This window comes from Ailuropoda melanoleuca, chromosome 13, assembly GCF_002007445.2.
Source record: "Ailuropoda melanoleuca isolate Jingjing chromosome 13, ASM200744v2, whole genome shotgun sequence".
NCBI classification, from domain to species: domain Eukaryota; kingdom Metazoa; phylum Chordata; class Mammalia; order Carnivora; family Ursidae; genus Ailuropoda; species Ailuropoda melanoleuca.
Genome location: NC_048230.1, coordinates 2,846,880 through 2,867,820, shown reverse-complemented (window position 1 = coordinate 2,867,820; position 20,941 = coordinate 2,846,880). Strand labels below are relative to the sequence as shown.

The window sequence follows — 20,941 nt, the reverse complement described above, 5'->3', positions numbered from 1 at the left end:
TGGAGAGAGAACAGTTACAGGCACTGCACTGGCGTCTCTCTCCACCCATCCATTTCCTTCCGTAAGTGGAATGTGTTTCAGCTGATGGAGAGCTTGAAACTCTTCAAGCATATTCTGAAAGTGAAAAGTGGTCTCCCATGTCTGTTTCCCTGGGCTGAGCCTCTGCCGGTAGTCTAGGGACACTCTCTGGCCCTGGAGTCCAGCAGTCTCACATTACAGTTTGCTTCCCTAGCCCGGGTTGTCTGTCCTGGCCCCAAGGCTACGGCGGGAGCATCTCAGTGGGTCAGGGAGAACAGGGGACAGTTAAAGATGAATTAGATTCACGGGGAGTGTTGTAGGAAGAAGTCAGAACATGCTGAGGGGAGGATTCCTCACTTGAAGGACGCCAGAGAGTAGGTGCTGAATGGGAGAGAGGTCAGTTCGCATCTCATTCCAGGTGTCCAAGAGTCCCCAGCTGGCCTGTAGTTGGCTCAGCATGTCACTGGAGCCCATGAGTAAAAGAAACAGCATGAGTGGGATAGAATGAAGAGGTCCCAGTGGAGAAGTGCATTGTGTCCTATGTGGATTTGAAGCGTATGTGAATTTGGTAACAGGGAGTAAGTAGTCTGAATAGTCCTGTCACCAGCAGGTGGTGCGGCCTCATAGATATTCTGAGTAGCCAACTGATGCACTGTGGATAGTGGCTGCTGGACAAGTGACTTTGTATTTAAGGGAAATTTGGGGCGCCTGGTGGCCCAGTGAGTCAAGCATCCGACTCTTGGTTTCAGCTGGGGTCGTGATCTCAGGGTCATGAGGTTGAGCCCCGCATCAGGTCCGCACTCAGCACAGAGCCTGCTTGAAATCTGCTTTCCCTTGCCCTCTGTCCCTACCCCTGTGCGTGTGCACTCTCTCTAAAATAAATAAAATAAATCTTAAAAATTAAATAAGTAAAATAAAGGGCCTAGGCCCATGTCCTCCAAACCCAGAGGATTTCTGGGAGCTAAGGATGGAAATATGGAGTCTGAGAAGTTCATGGAAGGAGAAGGTACTAAGAAGTGTCTGGAGCTGGGCTGGAGCAGAAAGCTGAAGCGGCCTGAGAAGGTGACAATATCCACCAGCATCACAAGTATGGCTTTGTCTTCGGGTGAGAAGTGTCGGTCAGAGGGGAAATCCAAGGATGTTCAGGAATTAAGAGTTGGTACATCCTTGGGGCGCCTGGGTTGCACAGCGGTTAAGCGTCTGCCTTCAGCTCAGGGCGTGGTCCCGGCGTTCTGGGATCAAGCCCCACATCAGGCTTCTCTGCTATGAGCCTGCTTCTTCCTCCCCCACTCCCCCTGCTTGTGTTCCCTCTCTCGCTGGCTGTCTCTATCTCTGTCAAATAAATAAATAAAATCTTTTTTAAAAAAAAGAGTTGGTACATCCTTGCACTGCCTGTCACATCTGGTCGCATAAGGCAAGGTGTTCACTTTAACATAGGGCCACCAGCACACCCGTTTGGCTAGAGTTGCTGGTTAGGGAGGAATGTTGGGTAAGGCACCACACCTGGGCAGAGGCTGCCCTTACCTGGGTGGACAGCCATACCACTTGTCTCTCCCCAAAGGTCCCCTCTGGACAGGCCTAGCTCACTCCAAGATGCCCATACAGCCTCTCTCAGGGCAGCAGCAAGAGAGGCAAGCAGCGGCCGGTTTTTCCGGGCTGAGGATCTAAGGTTAAAGTTGCCCACTCTTGTTGGTCCTCTAGATTTCTGTTCAGAGGCTTTGGCTGGTAAACTTGGAAGTGTCCGGGGGGAGAGGCGCACCCCCCCAGATCATTGTAAACCCTGGGATGGGAGGTAACTGCTCAAAATTTGAGAGGTACCATGGGTGTGCCCACAGCCTGTCGGAACAAACATGAACTTGCAAAGCCAAGCCGGTTATTTGCCATATGCAGTCCTTCCTGCATCTTTGAAGGGATGGGTTTGGTAAATTGTCACCAGTGTCCCACAAGCCTTCTTCCACATGGCTTGGCCTTTTCTTTCTAAAGGGAATACCCATTCAAGTTACAAAAAGCAAGGGATCTAAAAAGCACCACGTGTTTTTTGCAAAGTTCATACATTTTTCTCCAAATCCTAAGATATTTGGCTAGCTTGTTACTTGATGATATTTAACGTATATAATAATAACTTTTGGTGTCTCAAATAAAGTTGTGATTGAAAATCATTTATAATGGAAACGGTTTCTATCTAATCATTTGGATTTTCAAAAGGAAGTTAAGTCACCCTACTTCTCGGAGGCAGCGGTCAAGTCCTGTCCCATGAGGAACCTCTTTCGGTACACCCTCTAAGAGAGGCAGGATAAGTTCTCTACTGTTTGGATTTTTGAAGCAAAAAGAACAAAATAAACCTTTCTGAGAAAGCAGCATAGCTAATTTCATTGTTCATAAATAATCAGTGCTTTATTACTGACAGCAAAAGATGGAGACTTCTGGAAAACTTCCTTTACTGATCCTTATCTCTTAAGGTTCTAAAACTTCAAGATAACAAGCAAAAAAGGAGCCAACTAATTAACTTCTGGCCTAGCAAATAGGAAGGAGCCTCCTCTGCTCTCTGACCAGAATTTTCTAAGCCACAGAGTAAATATTATCTTTGCTGTAAGTGACAGAAACCATCCCCGGCCTGCTCCCACAGCAGAGAGGGATTTGTTAGAAGTATGAATAGGGTGGGGGGCACCTGGCTGGCTTAGTCGGGGTACAGCATGTGACTCTTGATCTTGGGGTTGTGAGTTCGAGCCCCACGTTGGGGGTAGAGATTATTTAAAAGAAACTTTTTTTAAAGGACAAATTATTTGTTTTAAAAAAATAAAGCAAGGGGCTCCTGGGTGGCTCAGTCAGTTAAGCATCTGCCTCCAGCTCAGATCATGATCCCAGGGTACTGGGATTAAGCCCCACATTGGGCTCCATGCTCCACGGGGAGCCTGCTTCTCCCTCTCTCTCTGCCGCTTCCCCTGCTTGTGCTCTCTCTCTGTCAAATAAATAAATAAAATCTTGAAAGAAAGAAAGAAAGAGAGAGAGAGAGAAAGGAAGGAAGGAAGGAAGGAAGGAAGGAAGGAAGGAAGGAAAGAAAGAAAGAAAGAAAGAAAGAAAGAAAGAAAGAAAGAAAGAAAGAAAAAGAAAGAAAGAAAGAAAGAAAAGAAAAGAAAAGAAAAGAAAAGAAAAGAAAAAGAAAAGAAAAGAAAAGAAAAGAAAAGAAAAGAAAAGAAAAGAAAAGAAAAGAATGCTATGGAATGGGGTATCGCCGGCATTTCTTCTCCACTTTGCAATCAGTGACATCACATTGGTAGCTTGAATTTGGCCATGACATTCACACCATGGACATCAGTACATGCTGTGAGTCAGAGCTGTTTTGTTGTCGTTGCTGTTCTATATCTGACAGCATAGCACTCACGGCCACCAAGCTTTGGAGACTGAGAACACCTTCCCATTTCGGAGGAAACCAGGAATTGAGGGGTCATAGGGCAGAAAAGTAAGACATGAACTGCTGGAAATATGTAGGAAAGTCTCAGGAAATGGTGAATGTTCCTGACTGATAATTAGAAGGAGAGGGGTTCTGGGGTACCTGGCTGGCTCAGTCTGTAGAGCATGTAACTCTTGATCTCAGGGTTGTGAGTTTGAGCCCCATGTTGGGTGTAGAGATGACTAATAATTATAAAAAAGAGAAAGGGAGGGGCGCCTGGGTGGCACAGCGGTTAGGCGTCTGCCTTCAGCTCAGGGCGTGGTCCCGGCGTTCTGGGATCAAGCCCCACATCAGGCTTCTCTGCTATGAGCCTGCTTCTTCCTCTCCCACTCCCCCTGCTTGTGTTCCCTCTCTTGCTGGCTGTCTCTATCTCTGTCAAATAAATAAATAAAATCTTAAAAAAAAAAAAGAGAGAAAGGGGGCTTCTCACATCCATGAATGTAATGCCATGTTTGGTATTATTTTGGATCCCTTGTGTGGACAAAATGTGGACCAGGAGCTCTTCTGTGGCTTTTTTTTTTTCTTTTTAAGATTTATTTATTATTAGAGAGAAAGTGCAATAGCGAGCTAGTGCGTAAGCAGGAGGCGGGCAGAGGGAGAAGCAGGCTCCATCCCAGGACCCTGCTCAGGGCTCGATCCCAGGACGCTGGGATCACGACCTGAGGCCCCGGGATCATGACCTGAGCCAAAGGCAGACGCTTAACTACGTGAGCCACCCAGGTGCCCCTCCTCTGGGGATTTTAAGTACACTTCTCGCTCTTCGCCTGGAGGCCGTGCTGTGGCAGGCACATACCAGGGACTCTCAGACGATGCTGGCCAAAAAGATGGAAGGTGCCTCTAAGTCGACAGTGGTCATGTGAGAAGGCTGCATGAGATGATTTCCATCCAGGGCTGCAAGACGGGGCTGGGGCACTACTGCACAGTCCCATGTCCTAATGTTACTTTCAGGGCTGAGTGAGAAAGCCTGGAGATCCTCTGGGTTGAGAACAAGCTTTTACCGGAGGGGCACAGCAGGCGTGCCGCTTTGCTGGGGCCACGGCCCAGGCAGGGCAAGTGGAGTTCTATATTTCTTGTTAGAGCTTCTTCACAGCTCATCACCCGTCACTCAGGAGCACTATTGTCTGCAAGGAACACTGCCAGGTGGACTTCTGACCAGAGAGCAGAGTAAGAGCCAGGCATTGGATGGCTTGCTCAGACATGGGAACCTCCCATGGACAAGAAGAGTTGGTCAGATTGGAAGCAGGTCCAGGACTCGGAATGCTGAGGCCAACCTGGGTTTAGAGAAAAACTTCCGTCCCTCCATCCCTACCCAGGAGAAGGGACTTTGGCCCAAGGTGGGCTCTCTGAGGTCTCAGGAGGCATCACCAGTGTGGGGGTTGGCAGGAAATGCTTTTGTCTGTGAACTGGGAGCAGAAGCCCTGTAGGAGGCCTCACAAAGCACAGAAGAGCCTGAACCCAGAGGGGAACACTTAGGAAAAAAATAAGTCGGATCCCAAATCAGGCTCCCTGAGGCCAGGGGAGCAGATCGGAGAGAGAGACCAGAGAGTTCGCATAAGGGCATGTGGCTTTTATTGCGCACCCACAGATAGAAGCTTCTAGGGGGCTACCGGGTTCGGGTGGATCTAAGTGAGAACTTATTTCCTCCACAAACCTACTCTTCCTGAGTTTCCCATCTAGGTGAATGGTGCTTCTGTGAACTCGATTAGTCTTAGACGCCTTGCTTCCTGCATCCCCCGTGTACCATCTAGATAGCTATCAAATCCATCCCTTCACTTTATAATTCATTGCCACTGCCATGGTCTGGGCTCTGGTCAGTTTTCATTTAGTAGGATTTTAATTGTTCTTCATACCTACGACCTAGCTCTTCTCCAAACCATCCAGAGCGATCGTTCAGCACAGAAACGTGATTAGTTCCCTGCTCAGAATTCTCCTCCGTGCCAGGAGAAAACCTCAACTCAATATGTTGCTTTTATAGCTTGTGCCCAAGAAGACAGATCGGCTTCAGGCCACGTTCAGTTCTCATTTGAACATTTCCATTCCCATTTGTTTGCTTTCCCTATCTCGTTTGGATCTAGAAGTGATAGCTCAGAATCATTCTTAATAACTGGTGGTCTGTAGTGTTTGAGAGATGAGTTCGGCCTTTTTGATTTGTGCCTTGTCCTCGGTCAAGGACAATTGTTAGAAAATATTTATTATTATTATTTCTTAATTCTTTTTTTAAAAGATTTTATTTATTTATTTGAAAGAAAGAGAGAGAGCGCACGTGTGCACACGGGCCGGGAGGGGCAGAGGGAGAGGGAGAAGCAGGCTCTCCGCTGAGCAGGGAGCCCAGGAGCCTGGGATCATGCCATGACCTGAGCTGAAGGCAGGCTCTTAACTGACTGAGCCACCCAGGCGCCCTATCTCTTGATTCTTTTTTGACTCTTACCTAAGGTAGCCATGGTGAGAGCATCGGTATCCTGTGCTGTTTCCAGTGGCAGATCCTGAGACCGTAGCCTGATTCTGGTGGGTGGTCTTAATGTTCTGGAACAGATTTCTCCCCCAGCATAATTGTTTGGAGGTTTTACTTCCTCACTCACACCAACAATCCAGATTTGCTTACTATCTCTTGGGCTGTTGCTTTGGCTTTGCTTACAAAAAGCCATTGGAGACTTGGCGAACAGTCTGGCAGCCTGATGGATTGTTAGGACCCACTTCAGACTCGGTTCATGAATCATCCCCTGGCCGTGTCTACAATAGGGTCACAGCGATGCTGAGCTGTGATCCCGGTTTGATCTGAGAGGCATTGGAGGCGATGGAAATATGCATAATGTTTTTCTCACACCTCACACTTCCAACTCAGAAAAGTGCTAGAAGGCTTCAGGAACTAGGGGGCTCCTCCGGCTTTGCTGAGGGATGGCATGAACGATAAAAAGCACAGTAATGGTGACTTCCCAAAGTTACCTATGAAGTTGGTGCCAGCAAGATAAGCACCACACCTCGTCATGACCCTCATCACATCTCCACTCAACTCTCTGTCAAGGAATTTCCCTTATCAGCTGATCTGCAAAAAAGACCACCTTTTAACAAAAGGAACAGATAATGGGGCGCTTGAGTGGCTCAGTCAGTTAAGTGACCAACTCTTAGTTTCAGCTCAGATCCCGATCCCATGGGTCGTGGGATCAAGCCCTTTGGGGAACCCCATAGGGAGCCCCAAGAGGAGCCCCACATTGGGCTCCGAGCTGAGCAGGGAGTCTGCCTGAGATTCTCTCCCTCTGCCCCTCCCAGCCCGCTAGCGCCCATGCTCTCTTGCTCTCTCTCTCTCTAAAAAAATAAGTAAATCTTTTTTTTTTAAAGGAACAGATAAAACACATGTAAAATCTGTAATACAACATTAATCTATAGGTAAAATCTTTTACAGGAAACTCTCAGTTGAACGAAATACATTTTTTGTTTGAATACATCTTGATTCGAAATTTGTTGAATCAATTATTTTTTGAACGAAGTGGACTTGGAATACTTTTATACTCAAAATGTTCATTTTGGCAGTTCTTTTTACAATGGAATTTGAATTTTTTTTTAAAGATTTTATTTATTTATTTGATAGAGATAGAGACAGCCAGCGAGAGAGGGAACACAAGCAGGGGGAGTGGGAGAGGAAGAAGCAGGCTCATGGCAGAGGAGCCTGATGTGGGGCTCGATCCCACAGCACCGGGATCACGCCCTGAGCCGAAGGCAGACGTTTAACCGCTGTGCCACCCAGGCGCCCCTGAATTTTTTTTGTATGAGACCTTTTTTTCTTTCATTCAGAGATGTCCTGATGTCCTTTAATATTTTTTTCTCCACTTACAGTATCTTGTCTTTTGAATAAGTTCTTATTTGAAAATTCAAAAAGTATTTTTTTCTTGGGCTAGTTTTCTCACTTCTATTTCCAGTCCCTCAATTTCCTTCCCCAAGCAGCCTGTTGCTATTTCTTAAATGTCTTTCCAGATATATTTCATCCATATGTAAGCATATTTATGTGTGCATGTATAAATTTTTCTCCACTTAGAAATTTACAAGTGATTGCTTAGTATTTCCTACCTATTCTGCACCTTACTTTCTCTCATGCTACGTCATAGAGCTGTTCCGTATTAGTGTATGTGGTGGTTAAGTTTATGGGTCCATTTGACTGGGCCACAATGGGCCCAGCTACTTGGAGGCAGTGCATTCCTCAGTTGGGTTTGCTACTCTGACTCATTTACTGAGTGCCCCCCAAAGCTGCTAATTTTGAGTGCGCCCAGGACAAGAGAAGTCTCAGCAACAGGTCCGGGCTGCCTGCTGAGCTGCTCTGCCACTTAGGCCATACAGGCCAGCAGGTCCAATGGGGCTTGAAGGTCAGCGGCAGACAGGGATGCTGTGGGGAACTTCTGGCAGACCCCTGTAGGTGAGCCCTTAAGATTTTTGAGCAAAGCCCTGCCACTCTCTGTGAATAATGGTATTTTAAAAAAAGATTTCTTTCTGGGGTACCTGGGTGGCCCAGTCTGTTAAGCATCTGCCTTTGGCTCAGGTCGTGATCTCAGGATCCTGGGACCCTCATGTTGGGCCCCCTGCTCAGCGGGGAGTCTGCTTCTCCATCTGTCTCTCCTCTGCCCCTGCTTGTGCTCTCTGTCTCTCTCTCTGTCAAAAAAAGAAAACCTAAAAAAGAATAAAAAATTTAAAAGATTTCTTCCTTTATTTGTGTAGAAAGAGAGCGAAAGAGAGTGGGTTAAGGGGCAGAGGGAGAGAATCTTCAAGCAGACTCGCCATTGAGTGGGGAGCCCAACACGGGGCTTAATCCCAGAACCCATGAGATCATGACCTGAGCTAAAACTGAGTCAGACACTTAACCAACAGAGCCACCCCGGCGCCCTAAATAATGGTATCTGACAAACAGTACTCTCTCCATTTGAGAAACAACACTTGGCCTGCTCCTGAGTCTTAATGGAGGCTCAACGCTTGACCATGGGCCACCCAGTTACCATGCTACCTGGGTGTCCGTCATGAAGTGGGTGTGAGCCGACCCACCAAGCCATAGAGCTGGGCATGCACAGGAACACTCCATCATCAAACAGAAGGCACAAGTCAGCTACATGAAGAAGTGGCCCAAATCCGTGGTCCCTACTCCTGCTATAATGCCTTCTAAGCAGTGGGCAGGACTCTGAGCAGTGCGCCTGCTTATTCATTTTGCTTGGAAGAAGTAAGGCCAGATATGAGATTATATAGTGATTCATGGCATGTGGCTAATGGTTTGGATGAAGGGTGGGGGACTGGAAAGGGTGCGATTAGAAAATTGGTGGCCAGAAACTTTGGGGGAAGTTATGTGGGCAGACCTCTCTGAACGGACAAAAATATGTGAAGATATTTGCGTCTCCTGTGAATGCTCACCAAAGGGTGACCTCAGCAGAGGAAGATTTTAATAATCAAGTAGATAGGATGACCCATTCTGTGGCTATTAATTGACCTCCTTCCGCAATTACTCCTGTCATTGCCCGATCGGTTCACGGACAAAGTGGCCATGCGGGCAGGGCGGGAGGTTATGCATGTGCTCGGCGACATGAACTTCCACCCCCCGAAGCTGAGTTGGCTGTGGCCACTGCCAAGTGCCAGACCTTCCAGCAGCAGAGACCAGCACCAAGTGTCCCGTACGGCACTGCGGCCATCAGCCCGCTACCCGGGGGCCGCTCCGTTCCTTCGGATTCTTTCCATCAGGGAAGGGGTAGTGTTTTGTTCCTACTACCCCGTGCTCACAGAATTCACTGGTCCTACCGTGTTTCTCACCAGTCTCACCAACACTGAAGTTTCAGTTTATAGCGCTCGTTCATTGGCAATACCTTGCAGGGTGGGGGAAGATTCTCTAAAAGGCTGTGTATGCTCTGAACTGGTGTCCAATATATTCATGGGTCCAGGAATCAAGGGAAAGAAATGGGATGGGGCGCCACTAATTATTACACCTAGTTACCCACTGGCAAAACTTTTGCTTCTTGTTTGCACAACTTTGTGCTCTCCTGGCCTGGGGGTCATCATTCCAAAGGGAGGGATGCTTACACGAGGAAACACAACAATGATCCCATTGCCCTGAAAGTTAAGACTGCTATCTAGCCACTGGGGGGGGGGGCTCTTCATGCTTCTGAACCAGCAGGCAAAGAAGGGTGCTGCTCTGCTGGCCGGGTGATTGATCCTGTCTATCAAGGAGAAATTGGACCCCTACTCCACAACGGAGGTGAGGAAGATTATGTTTGGGATAGAGGAGCTCCTTGAGGGCATACCCTGTGATTAAGGTCAATGGAAAACTACAACAACCTAATCCAGGCGGGACTACTAATGGCCCAGACCCTTCAGGAATGAAGATTGGAGTCACTCCACCCGGTAAAGAAACAAGACCAGCTGAGGTGCTTGCTGAAGACAAAGGAAATACAAGAAGGTTAGGAGAAAAAGATAGTAATAATACTAGCTGTGACCACGTGACCAGTTGTAGATATGAGAGCTATAATTGTCATGAGTATTTCCTTCTTATATTGTTATGCATATGTGTGTTTATATATGTGTTTGGCAAACGTCTTCGTTTCTTCCCTCTCTTATTCCCTTATAATGTATTATAAGATGTGTTTAAGGATTGTTAATTTAACATTATTGTATTCAAGTTACAGGACAAGGAGAAGAGTAAATATCACTGAAGGACTTTATCTCCTCTACTGGGTAAAGCGTTAGTGCATTTTTAGTTCTACACAGGGTATTTGTATCACGGTAGGTGGAATTACAATATTGTTATTGTCTTTATTTGGAGAGTAAGCATGGTTTAAGGAGATGCATATGGGTGCCAAGTCCACAAAAGGGGTTGACTTGTGATGTTTAATTTTATGTATCAACTTGACTGGGACACAAGGTGCCCAGATATTTGGTTAAACATTAGGGTGGGTGTGTCTGTGAGGGGATTTCTGGATGAGATTAAGATGTGAATCAGGAGATTGCCCTCTCCCATGTGGGTCTCATTTAATTGGAGGAAGGCCTGAACAGAACAAAAAAGTGAGATAAGGGAGAATTTGTTCTCTTGCCTGTCTCCAAGCTGGGACATCGATCTTCTCCTGCCTTTGGACTCAGACGTAACTTCAGCTCTCCTGGTTCTCAGGCCTTTGGACTCAGACTGGAATTCTACTATCAGCTCTCCGAGGTCCGGCTTGCTAGCTGCAGACTGTGGGACTTCTCAGCCTCCCTAATCAAATGAGCCAATTCCTTATAATAAATCACCATAGATATTGGTTCTGTTTCTTTGAAGAACATGGACTAATACAGTGTACATTGAATTTTCATTCTTTTCAATGACTAGATTGTATTTCAAATGATGAATGCGGTATGATTTAATCATCTTTGTTGATACACAGTTTGACTCTTTCCAATTTTCCCCTTTTTCTGATTTCACCAGCATATCAGTAAATATCTATATACGCACATCTTTGTGCACATCTGCTATTATACCTGAAGACCAAAGAATGTGATTTAAAAATCTTGAAGGTGACATGTATATGTGTATGTGTATAGCCAGGGGCGCCTGGGTGGCTCAGTCAGTTAAGCGTCTGCTTTCGGCTCAGGCTCCTTGCTCAGTGGGGAGCCTGCTTCTCCCTCTGCCAGCTGCTCCCCCTGCTTGTGCGTGCACTCTCTCTCTGACAAATAAAATAAATAAATAAATAAATAAATAAATAAATAAATAAATAAATAAAAAGAATAGCCAGTCAATTCATATAATACAGCTAGCTAAGTACCAGTAGGGACATTATCTATAAGTGGGTCTCTTGAACTGCATAAGCAGAGAGAGTGCTTTTCACAAGCCAAAGGATGTTGGCTATTCTTTACAGGAAGCCAAATGAGTCTCCTTGGACTTCTTGTAACAAACACCCACTAGAATTATGATTTTGGAATCATTTCTATTGCGAATCTCCTCTTTCCACACCCCTTTAAAAGGCAGCTGTGCTATTTGGCTTCTAACCAAGGCCTGCTGCACCAACAATTCTCTAAATTTTATTCATATTTCATGCGCAGTATGTTCAAATTCTCACTTTCCCAGGTGCCAGATGCTGGTTTGGACATACTCCAGTGGAAAGTGCTTTTCTGTAAAATAATAAAAGTGAAATCCTGAACAAACTGCCTCTTTATATCAGACTTGCACCTAGTATACCAAAGTTAAGTATTCTAATAGTAACTTCACTATTTTCCCAAATTTGCAATCCCCCAAATTCCCACTTCACCTAGCTCCACATCAAATACTTTGTCCTTTGGCTTCCATAGGGTGTAAATGCTTCCAGTCCTTTTATACCTCTTCAGCGTTCATTTGAAAATGTCAGAACATAGGATCTGTCTATCTCACATGATTTCAGTGGTGCCTAATGTAACCCACCAATGGGTATTTCAAATATGATACGGGTGAGAAAACAAGGATTTTTAACTTACTTTCAGGACTTTTTTCCTTTTTTTTTTTTTAAATAAGTAATCTCTATGTCCAATGTGGGGCTTGAACTCATGACCCTTAGGTCAAAAGGCAGGTTCTACCAACTGAGCCTGCCAGGGGCCTCTACTTTCAGGATTTTAAAAGATATCTAATAAGTTAATGTCTGTTATGTTCATAGCTTAATATATGTTCACTAAAAGGTGATACTTTCTGGGGCACCTGGGTGGCTCAGTTGGTTGAGTGTCTGCCTTCGGCTCAGGTCATGATCCCGGGGTCCTGGGATCAGCCCCACGTTGGGCTCTCTGCTCAGTGTGGAGTCTGCTTCTCCCTCTCCCTGTGTGTGTGCTCTCTCTCTCTCTCAAATGAATAAACACATCTTTAAAAAAGGGGGATGCTTTCTGTGTGTTTTATAGTAAGATTATCCCCGCAGTGGCATAAAATTTTGGCATGACACTCTAAGACTTAACTCAGAATTTGCCTTTTGTGGTAGGGTTCTTGCCTGTTTAAAGGTAGTCCTCAATTCAAACATCCTTCTTACGAAATGAGCTGCAGTACTAGGTGGAAACTAAGAAAGTGGATATAATTTTTAGAGACTGACAATCTGCTCTTGCTTTCCATCTCCACCTGTTCCACCAGTTTGTGTCGTAACATTTCAACGGAGCTGGAAACCAGTACAACTCCTCGTTCTGTCCTAGGCAAAATGAGAATCTTAGGCATGAAAATTTATGTTTGTGCCAAAATCTTGTGGTTATATTGAAGTCTAAATGAACTCTTGTAAAGCGTGCCATGATTTGTGTGTGTGTTTGTGCGTGTGTGGAAAGCTGCTATAAAATAACGGAAATACTCTGCCTGCCAGTATCTTCTAAACATGATGGACTCTGGCAGATCTCGTTTTTTTTCACTCTCTCCATTAGATGGCGGTAGATGCCCAAGAAATAACTTCCAAAGGCTTAGGGGTCAGCGGTGAGAGGGGCGTTTTTTCCTTTCACTAGGTGTTGGTAGGTGAGCACACACACTGAAGGTCTTCTATTGTGGGTTGGCAGGATATGCATTTTATTTTTTCGTGTATGTGTGTGAGGCGGGAAGGCTTGCCACAGGCCACCTGTTCGATCTAAGCACAGGGTAGCATCTNTCCCGGGGGGAAAAAAAAAAAAAAAAAAAAAAGCAGCAGCAGCCTTGAATTTTTCTTAACTATCATCAGACTTGATAGAAGCTATGGAACCGATTCAGGAGTGCAACCAACATTGACTGAAAGATGCTGCGGCATCTGTTGTCGACACTTGTGGAAATGGAAGAGAGCCGCTGGCTGGAGGGGAATGGTTGCTGCGACCTGTGGACTGAACCCTTCCAGTGCGACCTGTGATCCACTCGCAAGTATCGTGGACGCTCTCACGTGTGCCTAGCCCCAGATCAGAAGCTACCCGAGAAATAGAAGAGGTGGCGTCCTCCAGTTCTCTTATAGACAAAAACATACACAAAACACAGAAATCAGTGCAAGCAAGACCCAGCCTGATGAGGTAGTAATTGTGTATGAAGATGCTTAGTCCTGTAAGCATCCCAAGAGGCCAGTGTGGGGGGGGTACGAAATGGCCAGTTAGGCTTTGGAGAGAGAGAGAGAAAGAGCATAAGCGAGCGAGCACTCGGGTGGGGGGACTGTGGGAATGTTTGGGGAAGTCCGGAGAGAATCGAAAGTTTGGAAGTGCGGAGGCCAAGTCCAGCTCCGCGAGGACTGCAGCTTCAGAGAGGCCGACTCAGCGGACCCCTCTCCTTTCGGCACTTAGCTGGGAGAAAGCCCTCAGAGTGGGGCGTTTCAGGACGGCTTTCTCGCCAAGGCTCTTTCCCGAGCAATTCCGCCGTGCGGTGGAAGCCCTTGCCCCGCTCGCCAGCCACGGCAGAGGCGGGCCCGGGACGGCCACGGAGGGGGCGTGGCGAGGGAGGCCCGGAGGGGGCGTGGCGCGGGCGGGCCTAGGTGGGCGGGGCTCCCCGCTGCCCCGCGCCCGCCGGGGGCCGGGGCGGCCGCGGAGCCCGAGCCGCGGCGCCGCCTGGAGATCGTCTTCGTGTCCTCGGACCAGGACCAGCGGCAGTGGCAGGACTTCGTGCGGGACATGCCGTGGCTGGCGCTGCCCTACAAGGAGAAGCACAGGAAGGTGAGCGGCGCGGGCCTCGTCGGCGCCCCCGGCCTGGGTGCGCAGCCCGCGAGTTGGGGGGAGCGGGGTCCCTGCCGGCCTCTCCCGCGCCCCTCGCAGCCCCTTCGCCCGGCTCCTGTATCTTTGAACGCGCTTTCCCTCGTGTCCCTCAGTGTCCCCTTCCTCTGTGTATGCCCGCCACCGTCGGAGGACCCCGCGGTGTTGGGGCTCCCGCGGCAACTCCTCGGTGCGGGCTCTAGGCCGCGCCCGTAGAGGAAGTTTGACACCCTCCGGCCCCCGACCCCGGCTGGCGTCCCGAGGAGTCCAGAGCCAGGTCCCCACGCGCTGGGAGCCTCGTATAGTGGGCGGTTGCACTGGGGGTCCCGACCCCGTGACCCCGGCTCCCCGCCAGAGGCGCGGGGAGGGGCTGCTTCCTTCCCTCAGCCGCCAGACTCCGGGTGGATACCTGTAGTGGGTGGGGGAGGCGCTCGCCCCCTACCCATAATGCCCAGACCAGGAAGTTTCCTCTTTCCGAGAGAAATCGGCTTTTCAGGGGACCCCTCCCCTCCCCCCACCCTGTGACCCAGGACTCCGAGGCCAGGCCGCCCCGCGCCCTGGAGACGCAGCCGCTGACCGTGGCTTTGGGTGAGAAGGGCGCTCACTCCTCTCCCCTTCTCTCTTCCTCCGCCCCCACGGGCTCGGCTAGTGGCCACCGGGGAGCTTTTCATTGTCTGCCTGTCCAGCAGTCCTTCCCAGATGCCTCCCAGGCACAGGAACAGACCTGCGGATCTTAGTTGCTTGGTCGGTGTTGCTTGGCACGCTTCGAATTAAATGCTGAACATAGGTGCAGATTAACTGGAAAAAAGAGGATTTGGGGAAATTTATACTTTGCTGACAACTTCTCATTCCTACCAGTTTGCTGCTGAAATTAGCTTGGGTTTTCCAGTGTGTCTGTTGGATGAAGATGCCTGTTTTAATAAAACGAATTCGGGAAATTTTGTCATGAATCGAAACAGGACAAGTTTCCGAGCGCTTTTGCTTCATTGGTATGCCTGATGCAACGTGTGAATCTAGCCCCTTCCCTTTCAGAGGAGAATCTTAGTTTATGGAGTGGACAGGAGAAGGCTGTTCTTGGGGGCTTTTAGGTACCTCTAGGGAGGATGGTAACGGCATGCCATGTGTTTCTTTTATGTGTACAGAGTCTTGTTGAGAAGCATGATTTAGATTTAGTAAGAGCAAAAGGCTTACACTGTGACCCCAAATGTCTCCAGTAAATCATCCATCACCAAGCAGTATAAGGTACAGACTTGGGATTTAAAGTATGAGATACAGTTCAACAAATACAGTTTGTAAATTTAACATTGGAAAAATGTGGGCTCATTAACCACACAGAGACAAAACTTGGCATTTTAACCACTTTTTAGGTGATTTTGCTCATATTTATTTATATACTTGATAGTGCATGAATGTGAATGGCCAGTCCTTTTTTGCTTAAAGAATATGGGAATTTTTTGTTTTCCTTGGTGGCTGTTTTTATGATCCTTTTAAGGAGGAATAAGGTTCAGAAAGTGATTTACGAAAAAATATTTTCATTGTTGTGGCAAATTTCTGTGTATACCAGTGTGTGTAAAATAATGTCCTTATTGGGCAATACAAATGATTTCTAGCTTTTGCAAACATAGAATGATGGTAAAATGTTACAGACCTAAGGCCTATTGTGTTTTTCACAGTGGATGAAAGAAATTTGCTGGATGGTAAAAGCATGGAGCAAATTGAGATGTTTTGCAAATGCTTTAAGCTTTTTCTTGGAAAAGGAGAATGTTTCATATGATAGATGCCATGCCTGGTTGTCTCTGCCCTGGCTGGTCCCTTTGCACACACACACAAAAGTGCTCTGTGGCCCTATTCTGGACCTGCTCATTCCACCAGGATGAGAGTCTGGATGACACGGGGCAGACCCTTATTTGAAAATACATTTCAGAATGCTGAACATGTCCAAACCATGGTGCCTAGCATGTTAAAAATTTATTTTTTGCTCAGAGTTTTTCTGTCTCGCATCCAGTGGTTCACTTTGTTCTGTAAGTCCAGTTCTTGAGGATGCAGTTTCTGCTTCTGGATGTTCACAAATAGGCATCTCAAGATCCGATCCCAGAAATGCTGGTCGTAATAAACCAGGGAAAAGACTTCAGCTGTGTTTCTTACGGAAAACATACTTTTAGAAATTACAAAAGCTAGGTACTCACTTTGACAGGAAGTATTTTTTCCCTTGAAACCAAAGAGAATAAACAATTCCTTTTTTGAAATTTTGAGTTTTTGTCTTTCCTGTTTGAAATCGAGAGGCTTAGAAGGAAGTCTGTGAACTTGTGATGGCAACTTCATGATAAGAACAGTGAAAAAAAAAGGCCAGGACCTCCCCAGTTCAGGGTGCTGAGTGGGTGAACACTTACCTTTTTGCTGATGGTCCCTGTCCATGTTGTTTCACCAACTATAAAAATACTTTCAGAGAATAGAATTTTGTTTTACACTGAGGGGCAACCAGAGTTCCAGATTACTAATTTTTAAAATTCTCATTAAGATTTGTTCTTTACAACCATTCATATACTTCTTCCCATTGGGATGACAAAGATATGGTTCTAATTAGTTATTGGCTGGCATTTCTCTAAAGAAAATTGAAAAATTATGGTGGGGAAAGAAAATGCTGTGTGGTATTTTTTTCTTTTTTTTATTAATTTCCCCTTTATGTAGTAAGAAAGTCTGGGGGTGACCATATATCTTATGCTTGCGTTTTGCCTGGCTCTGCTCACCTTGATTGGAGCTGTGAGAAAACAGCAAATAAAAGGACTCCAGCATCTTTAAAAAAAAAAAATTCCCAATGAAAGAAAGGTTGTCCTGTTTCTACTTGCTTTTGTGGTGGGTACAAAAGTAATTGAAGCTTCATTTTTTTGGCTTCCAAGCACACACATATAAATAGCTGTATAGAAATTGTAATTAGATGATAATAGAACTTTGAGTGCCTTTGTAAGAGCAGTTTTGTCAGGAAACATATAATCTTGAAGTGAAGGTAGTTAGACTTGTTTTAATAAGTAGGTGTGCTTTTTGTCTTGTTAGTAGACGTTTTTCAGATTTCTGGAGAGAGAGAATGGGATGAATAGTTGGAAAGTTTGGGGATTTGATCTTTTCCTTCAGATGAGGTAAGTTACTTAGGTGTCAGACTTGGAGCCGACTGCGGGATTTGCTTCAGCACCATAGGGGGGAGCACAGGTTTTGGTTTTAAAGCCACCGGACTCAGTTTTGCCTGGGCTGGATGTCTGATGGACTGCATTTGGTCAGTGTGGGTCCACTGACATCAAATGGTGCAGGACCACTGGTGTTGGACCGCACAGGTTTGCTGGGGCCTGGTTTAGCCCCAGAACTTCTTGCCAGACAGAAAGGAAAAGAGACGGTTGTGGGCAGGAGACCGGCACTCAGGAGGTATCCCTGAGGATCCCTGGTCTACCTGCTCCAGTCAGCGGGATGGAATCTTCCTGCTTCCTTGTGTGGGTTGCTTGCTCTGGGTGGTTCTCTTGGGTCAGACTCAATCAGAGGCTTGCCCTAGAAGTCACTGGAATCCCTTTGGCGCTCTGGAACGGGGCAGGGTTTGGTACCAACCCAGTCTTATAGCTCCATTTCTCCCAGCTCATCCTCCCTCAAATCCAGATACCTCAGCCACTAAGAAAATGATCTCTGTGACCCTGACAGACCACTTTGAAAGCGTTAAAAAACAGCAGAAAAGCAGAGCTTTGAAAATTGGGGTTTTCCGCCTTTGCGAAAGGAGCCTGGACCAGCCAGGACAGGCTCCCTCGGTTCGTTGTGTTTCCAGGACTTGGATCTGTCTAATAAAAGACCACGGTTCAATTAAAGTAATAAGAGCAATTTTCCTTGAGAGGCTTTTTCCTTGTTCCATTATTTGTAATGCATTTTTTAAATCTTTACTTTTTCTTCTCTGCGTAATGAAGACGTCTAGTGTAGTACTATTAGTTAAAAGTAGGGACTCTTGTCCATCCGCCTGAGCTTGAATCCTGGCTCTGTCATTTGTTAGCTGTGGGACCTTGTGCAAGTTACCCTACTTGTCTGTGCCACAGGTTCCTTATCAGTAAAGTGGAGATGATAATAGCATCTGCCTTGGCATATAGTAAGTGCTCAGTTAAGCGCTAGCTGTGGTTGGTAAGTTATCATGAAATTTAGGAATTCCTTTCATAGCTTGAGCCTCTGGAATGTATCCCATTACAGAATTGCAAAACTGTTATGATTTTTCTAACAAATGAGTTTTATCAGCATACAGGAGGATACGGTGAAGGGGTTGAAAGAATTGCCCTAGAAGAGATTCTAATGGAGGAGAAAGACCTAGAAGAATGAAAGAACAAAAGCAAATGAATATTTCAAAAATTCCGTTCCTTAAAGAACTGAGGGTTCTGAGATTTACTGAGCGCCATACTCACACTTGCCAGGAAACTTGAGACATCAGATCAATGAAGCCCAGACATGATAAAGGGTAACAACTTTAAGATGATGAGGTACCCTTCTTGAGAGAGATTAATTATGTACTTGGTGATCGTTTTGTGGTTTGCCAGAGCTCTTAGGCGTGTCTGCTGCTGATCCTGCCTGCTTAAACCTGGGCAGCGTAAAGGTTGTTGGATTGCTGCTTTCAGCATGGGAAAGGGATGGTGCCCGCTCTCTGGAGCAGTGAGACCTCACCTCCCTTCCTAGCTCTGGAATGTTGTCGGGTAGGTTTGCTCAGACATGTAGCCGTTGTGAGTTACTATGCGGGCCTCAGGATAGCCATTCAGGCCTGCCTGGCTAGCTGTCCACAGCCCTTGCTGATTGATATAGGTTGGAATGTGAACCAGAGCACAAGAGGGAAGCTGTGGGTTTTGAGGTTAGGGTCATTGATTTCATTTACGCTCTCCACCCCCACCCCACCCTCCCTTTTATCACTGTTCTTTTTGGTTTGAGCCTTGTTTTAATATCTGCACAAATTTGAGAAAGAAGGCTTTGTGTTAGACACAGCTGGGGTGGGGGATGAACACATCCCTCGGTGTATGGTTGGCGGGGGGGTGTCTTCTTTTTTTTTTTGATAGTACTTGGGACTCCAGGGCTCCAGCTAGCCCTGTTCTGAATAGACTGGGCTCCTCAAGGCAGGATTTCCTTTCAAGGGGGAGAGCGTAGGCTTGGCATAGGATCTTTTCTTTCTCCACATTCTGAATTCCCAGCAGTGCTCAGTGCTAACCACCGGGGTGCTTATTTTCTGTATTTCATTAATTTACCATTCTGCCCATTCAAAGGCACTCAAAGAAAAGGGCTATGAATTCAGAATCTTTTTGTTGGTCCTGACTCTCATGAGGCTCTTGCATGCTGTTGCTTTATATCTGGCCATTATTTTAAAAGGAAAGAAGAGTCCTGGAATCTCAGGAGCCATCCATGCTTCCCTTGCACCCCTCATGTCCAAATGGCACCGAGTCTTGGCGTTGATTTGATCTCTTTAATACCTCTCAACTCTGACCTCTTCTCACCATCCCTACCATCACTGCTTGACTTCAGGTTTTATTTGGACCACTGTGTACCAGCAACTTCTCCTGGGGCTCCTTTGCTTCCAATCTTTTTCTTTCTTTCTTTCTTTCTTTCTTTCTTTCTTTCTTTCTTTCTTTCTTTCTTTCTTTCTTTTTTTTTTTTAAGATTTTATTTATTTGTTAGAGAGAGAGGTGGCACGAGGGGAGGGGCAGGGGGAGAGGGAACAGACTTCTCGCTGAGCATGGAACCCAACACGGGGCTCAATCCCACAACCCTGAGATTATGCCTCAAGCTAAAACCAAGAGTCAGACACCTAACCCACTGAGCCACCCAGGCGCCCATCCTTGCTTCCAATCCTGACCCCTGAAATGATTCTCAGACCAGCTTTTCAAGCTGTCTGTAGTCAATGGTCAGTTTTATTTTGTTTTGCTAATTTCCAATCAGTCACACCAATGCAAGTATGACTCCTATCTGGGTGGAACCACATGCAACCACCCACTAAGTTGACCTCACACAAGTTGGTCTCTGTCCTATTCAACAGGGTCACAAACCTGGATGTTGCTGCAATGTCGAGCTGCTATAAACATTTCTGAGTACTCATTCTAAGTTTTTGTACTTACCTTGTTGTGGACCAATAACAAACAGCTTATGGGCAAGGACTGGGTTGCAGACCCACCTTGAGCAGCACTGCTCTAGACTGTTTCCAGAATGGTCAAGTCCAAAATCACAACTTTGATCATGTCATTCTCCTGCTTAAGAATTCTTTAGTAGTTCTTCATAGCTTTTGGGGTCAAGTCCAAATTCTAGAGCATGGTCCTTGATTGTTATATCTCCTCTCTTGCCTGCACAGTGTTCTCTTGCCTTCCAGCTGGCTGAGTTTGGAACTTCTAAACTCGGTCCTGGTTTCCCTATTTGCCTAAGAAGATTTCCTGTCTCTTTTCCTTCTGGGTGAGATGATTCTGTGGGCTTCCACAGATCTGGTGTACAAATGTCCTAGCACTTAGGTTGTTTTTTGTTTGTTTCATCTATTTTTATTTATTTTTAAGTAGAGACCAAGAGAGAGCATGAATAGGGGTGGGAGAAGGGGCAGAGGGAGAGGGAGAAGCGGGCTTCCTGCTGATCATGACCCTGACCGAGCCCAAAACAGTCGCTTAACTGACTGAGCCACCCAGGCGTCTGGTTTTTTTTCCGTTTAGACCGTAAGCTCCTTGAGGACAGAAGCCAACCGAAGGGAGGGGAAGATAATCAGTTCCTGGGTGCTGAGACGTGAGAATGTGATCACAGAAAGCAGGCGTGTGACTTTTAGATTGGGACTGTGAAAACACAGTAGTTACCACATCATGTAAGTTGAAATGTGCA

The 20,941-nt window shown here is 46.5% G+C and overlaps 1 protein-coding gene across 1 annotated transcript in view; it reads left to right on the top strand.

Moving 5' to 3' along the window:
- Window positions 1-13,905: 13,905 nt before the first annotated feature.
- The window catches only part of NXN (nucleoredoxin), a 151,941-nt gene continuing 144,905 nt past the window's right edge, over window positions 13,906-20,941 (top strand). The window contains exon 1 of the mRNA XM_034641929.1: window positions 13,906-14,056. Within this exon, the coding sequence (XP_034497820.1) occupies window positions 14,015-14,056 (42 nt within the window). The 5' untranslated portion in view covers window positions 13,906-14,014. The remainder of the gene's footprint in view (window positions 14,057-20,941) is intronic.